The following is a 5,642-nucleotide window of genomic DNA, read 5'->3' as shown; positions in this document are numbered from 1 at the left end:
ACGAAAGAAAACTCTTTTGTGGGTTCAAACATGCATAAAATTCAGGTGCCAATGCCACCTAATTAAAGAGATAGTAGCAGCCACGCATGTACAGAGAATGAGAAAAGTGGGTGTTTTTTCCGTTCGATTTGAACTTGCTCATTTTTTAGTGATAGAAACAAAGAGAAAGTAGACCACCTTTTATTCTCTTGCTGAGCTTTTTTGTCTGTTATGGTACTTTTGCTCACATGGGCGTTTTGCCTTTTCCATTTCACCTTTCTTGTTCTTTAAGACACATCAAGTTTTCTTTTTATTTTGTTATTCACAGTATCATGTGATAGAGCCGCACAAAGTATAACTCTCAAACTTGAAATATCCAAAACCTCATATCCATAAGAAAAAGAAAGCAAAAGGCATTATCTAGATCCTACATAAAAAGAAAAATAAAGGCGAAAAATCAAAAGCCTCACATTATTTGTCTCTTTTTTTTTTTTTGGATCAGAAAAGCCTTACATGTGTGTAGATAGATTACAGATACTCATATAAAGCGAAAAAAAAAAAAAAAACCTTTTCCCAACATCTTAATGTTAATAAAGTTGGACTGTTGGGCCGTACATTAATTTAAGACCGACATGCATCAAAGCATTCAAGTTCCCAGCCCAAACTTGACTTCTAAGTAGCTAGTCCAACCTGATCAATTTCTGGAATCTGGGCTCCACTTCGCATAAAAAATGAGGAAGTCAAGTCAAGTCAAGTATATTGTACATTCATCTGCCCATTGCATAAAAGTAAACTTTGCTCACAGCCCTGAAATTGAAACTCTACATTGACTCCCCCCATTAGTTGTTTGAGTGTTTTAATGCCTTTAAAATGATGTACACCTTATTTGATTAAAGTGTTTTAGCCCCTTTGTTAAATAGACTATTTTAGAACAAATTTAATATATATCACTTTTTAAAAAAATATAAAAAATTGCATTAAAAAAAAGTTAATTTTTAATTTTTGGAATATGGGCTAGTCCAACCTGATCAACTTCTGGAATCTGGGCTCCATTTCACAAAACTAATGAGGAAGTCAAGTCAAGTCATATTGTACATTCATCTGCCCATTGCATAAAAGTAAAATTTGCTCATAACTCATAGCCCTGAAATTGAAAATCTACATTGACTTCCCCATTAGTTTGGTGAGTGTTTAAATGCCTTTAAAATTATGTACCATATAAGGCTTATAAGCACCTCGTTCAATTTGGAGACGGCTTGTGTCCAGTATTTTTTTGCATAAATATGCTTTGATGTGAATATGTGTCCAAATCATAGCATGTCTAATGCGAAAAGGCACTGAACACAAGCTTTTCCAGTTTAATTTAATAGTATCTAAGACACACTATTCAAGCTTTGAATATTAATAATTGAGTTAATTGGCTTAAGCCGAATACAACAATTTTTACAAACAAAATGAATCGTCATATACAAAGTTACAAAAAAATTTAAGTAGATGCTATAAGTTAAAACTTTTTCTAAAAATATTTGCTAAGAATTTTCTAATGAGCTTGAAACAAGATTGGACAAGCTTTACTTTAAACATGCTGAACATATTGTCAGAATTTGGGCCTAAATTAATGGCAACAAAGAGTTAAGACAGGCCGAATAGAAACAATAGGGAAAAATGGCCCATAATTTAATGGTCCTATTTTTATATCTTATTTTTGAACCACCCATTATATTATTCACAAAGTTCTCAAGTACGAAATTCCGGGTCCAACTGGATTTGAGGTAGCGTGCCTTGGTTCAAGGAGGGGTCCAGCCCACTCGGCTGAAGTCACCATGGCGGTGGAGTCGTCGTCAACTCCAATCCAATGTACTGCGTTCACGCTGGCAAGCGTAATGGGCCGGGAACCTAAATTAAATACTCCTATCATACCCGTATATCTCAAGTTATTCCAAACACACAATATCTGTATTTTTAGTGCGGTGATTACTTTATAAGTATAAATACTTGTAAGGTGTGGGAGGTAGGGTCAGGGTTCGAGTTTTCAAGAGAGAGTTTCACACATATATACACTTAAATTAAGCTTGAGTAAAAATTCTATCTTGTAAAAAAAATAAAAATAAAAGGGGCTATTCCAAATACTCTTTTAACCTAGAAAACATCCTATCTAGGGGTTTTGCCCAGATCAATGCTTGTCATATTATTTTTTTCCCAATTTATTAAAAAATTATAATTTGTGTAACAACAGTTTCATATATTTTATTGCTATTATTGCTTTTATTTTACATCAATAACAATATATTAAATTTAGAGTAATGTTACAGAAAACATTTTTACAAACTGCTGATGTGGCCAACTTTTTATTTGTTTTCATCTAAACCCACCATTAATATCACTTTTTCATCTATCAATAATCATTGGTCACATCAACTGTTTAGAAATCTTTTTGTAAAATAGTTTGTATCTCTAACATTATTTTTAAATTTATAAGTTTAAATACACAACAATTTTCCTTTCAAAAAGAAAAAGTGCGTAACAATTTTCACATCTTTTATTTAAGTATTGATATGGACCTTTGTGACTGGTGAATGATAAAACTAGTATCAACAATGAAATTATGTGAAAGTGACGATACTCTAATCATAATAAATTAATTATATCAACATTGTGGATAGTTTTGTCTCTAACATACCTTGTGCATTTTGCTTTGAAAGTCTAATTGTTTCTTACACAATATTCTAAGCTGAAATTCACACATTTTTCCAACATTTGTTTCGTCTGTCTCAAGCACAAATCTGAAATCTCTCTTTGCCGCCTGCTTCGAACTAGGGCAACAGCCTGATATCCCTCTCCCTCAAATGGCGTCCACACACACGCTTACTTCAAACTGGATATCATTCTTATTGCATCACAAGAAAACGGCCCTATCTTGGTTGACATTCACCTCAGCTTGCCATATAAAAGAACACACACACCTTCATTCCTTTTTCATATCCTTGTCATACAAAAAGTTCATTATCTATCTCAATCTTTTAGTACAATACATAGCAAACTGTACGTGATAATATATACCATTTTCTCAATATGATGACTCGTGGTTATGTTTTCAACTTCTTTGTCCTGGCTTTATGTACTCTCATGGCCATTTCTAGAGCAAACCAGGACCCAACTCAGACGACTACAGCCCTTCTAATACGTGTTGACCAGTCTGGAATGGGAGACTACAAAAAAATACAAGACGCCATTAATGCTGTGCCATCCAATAACTCGGAGCTCGTATTTATATGGGTCAAGCCAGGAATTTACGAAGAACAGATTGTTGTGCCCGTGGACAAGCCCTTCATAACACTAAGTGGCACAAACACAAATGGGACTATAATAACATGGAACGACAGTGGGGACATATTTCAGTCTCCAACATTTACTGTCTTGGCCTCTGATTTTGTTGGGCGATTCCTCACAATCCAGGTATAATATTATTTCCACAAAAGTTATTGATTTTCTATGTAAAAATACAGGATCACTGATGAACTTTTAATACCATGATCTATATAGAATACATTTGGGGCAGGAAATAAAGCAGTTGCACTGAGAGTTTCGGGAGATAGGGCAGCATTCTATAATTGCAGAATACTGTCCCATCAAGATACCCTACTTGATGATACAGGAAGGCACTACTACAAAAATTGTTACATAGAAGGAGATACTGATTTTATTTGTGGAGATGCTGCTTCTCTCTTTGAGGTAACACATCCAATTTACCTAGGTAGCTTGTTTTAGACTTGAATTTATAGGTCTAATGCACGCTATATGTCAAATATTTTTAACGAAAATGTTTGATTCTCAAAAAAAAAAAAAAAAAAAAAAAAAATCTAAAAGTTAAGATTTAGTTCATCAAATCAGTTTGATTTTGTTCCCTTAAATATAAGATTGGTTCAAAAATGGGTGCATCTTATTAGTTACATTTAGAAAAATAGATGAATGGACAGAATTAGTTTATTTCCTATTAAAATTTTGGGACCAAAATTCAAGCTTTTTAAATTTAAAAAATCAAAATCAAACCTGTACCAAACTTCAGGACTAAGAGCATTGTTGACCATATTATAATATTAATCTACACATTAGAGATAATTAATATTTAAAGTGGTTTTCTTATATCATGTATACATTAGTTAGAGATAACATTTGGCATAGTACCCATTTAGGCCTCTCTTTTTTTCACTGCTTGTGGCTGATTTAATGTTCAAATGTAGAGACCTGATTTAATGTTCAAATGAATGAAAATAGTGTTGAAATTGAAATACGGGTGTGACTGGATTTATGCAGAAATGCCATTTGCACTCACTCTCGGAAGGAGTTGGAGCTATCACAGCCCAACGTAGAGAGTCACCTGCGGAGGACACTGGGTTCACCTTCTTGGGTTGCAAGATCACTGGAGTGAAAACTGCCCTTCTTGGAAGGCCATGGGGTGCCTATTCTAGGGTAGTCTTTGCTTTTACTTACATGTCAAATGTCATACTGCCCCAAGGTTGGGATGACTGGGGTGACTCATCCAAACAAAGGTAATCTTTTAATGAGTAAAATTTAGATTCAATTATTTACATGTTGTACTTTAGATTATCCCATTAAATTCAACAATGTGACTTAAATTAATCAATACAACATAAATTTTCTTAAAAACAATTAAATTAAATTATATAGTTTATAACTCAATTCAACTATAATTGAATTTAATTTGACAAACAATCTACATTATTATTATTTTTTTAAAGTAGATAAATTTATTAAAAAAAAAAAGGGGTCAGAAAGGCTATTGGTCCTAGTATCAACTTGGATTACCACTCTACAAATTCAGTGGCGAGGGCCGAGATGGTTAGAAGCCCATCCCAATTACAACAACAACACCCCCCCCCCCCCCCCCCCCCCCCCAAAAAAAAAAAAGAGGCCAACTGGGCTAGGGAATGTGCTTCTTTGTAGAACAATAACCCAGCTGTTAAATACTTTTATATATATTCAACCCAAAAAAAAAACTACATTTTTTTAATTATTATTTGGTGCTGGAGGCAATGAACTGATTTATGTTGCATTTTTTGTTTTACAGTACGTCTTACTATGGGCAATACAAATGTTCTGGACCTGGGGCCATTACATCAAGAAGGGTCCAATGGTCACACAACCTCACAATTCAAGAAGCAGCACCTTTCTTGACTATGGACTTGATTGGTGGCAAAAGTTGGATTAGGCCAGCGCCAACTAGTTTCAAGAAAGCACCTGCTTCCATTTCTAAGAATAGTGATACTGGAAATTAATATCCAACATCAATTTGTAATTTGTTGATTACTAGTACTTAATTTGATAGACAGCTTTGCTCATCATGTTCTGTTGTAAACATAATAAACTACCATTGCTTTGTGATTTATTAGAGGATTCTGCTGAGGGTTTTTTTTTTCAATAAGTGAATTAGGGAAGGTGGGCTCACTGGAATATAATGAAAATGGGCTGGACTTTTGTGGTAAGGAAAAACCCAAACCTAAAACGAATGAAATAGATATTCAGACCCACATGTGATCTAAAAACAAAAAGATATTCGGGTCCATTCAATCGCGCTCTGTCTACACTTTTTGGGACATCGGGTTTTTCGGCCCCAATTTTGGGCTGGATAAGTGGATATCTAC

At 34.2% G+C, this 5,642-nt stretch overlaps 1 protein-coding gene across 1 annotated transcript; it reads left to right on the top strand.

The window, feature by feature from the left end:
- Window positions 1–2,936: 2,936 nt before the first annotated feature.
- Window positions 2,937–5,402, top strand: LOC111996229 (putative pectinesterase 11). Its single transcript, XM_024028184.2, has 4 exons — window positions 2,937–3,435; window positions 3,523–3,711; window positions 4,294–4,529; window positions 5,069–5,402. Exons 1-4 carry the CDS (start codon window positions 3,052–3,054, stop codon window positions 5,274–5,276), a joined length of 1,017 nt encoding a protein of 338 aa, XP_023883952.1. The 5' UTR covers window positions 2,937–3,051; the 3' UTR covers window positions 5,277–5,402.
- Window positions 5,403–5,642: the final 240 nt, after the last annotated feature.

Source organism: Quercus suber, unplaced genomic scaffold (genome assembly GCF_002906115.3).
Source record: "Quercus suber isolate HL8 unplaced genomic scaffold, Cork oak 2.0 scaffold_379, whole genome shotgun sequence".
NCBI lineage: Eukaryota > Viridiplantae > Streptophyta > Magnoliopsida > Fagales > Fagaceae > Quercus > Quercus suber.
The sequence above is the reverse complement of the archived record's forward strand: the minus strand, read 5'-3'. Positions and strand labels throughout refer to the sequence as shown.

Coding starts and splice junctions, on each gene's coding strand:
- LOC111996229 (XM_024028184.2), top strand. CDS start 3,052: ATGATGACTCGTGGTTATGTTTTCAACTTCTTTGTCCTGGCTTTATGT. Junction 3,712..4,293: donor ATGCTGCTTCTCTCTTTGAG/GTAACACATCCA, acceptor GGATTTATGCAG/AAATGCCATTTGCACTCACT. Junction 4,530..5,068: donor GGTGACTCATCCAAACAAAG/GTAATCTTTTAA, acceptor TTTGTTTTACAG/TACGTCTTACTATGGGCAAT.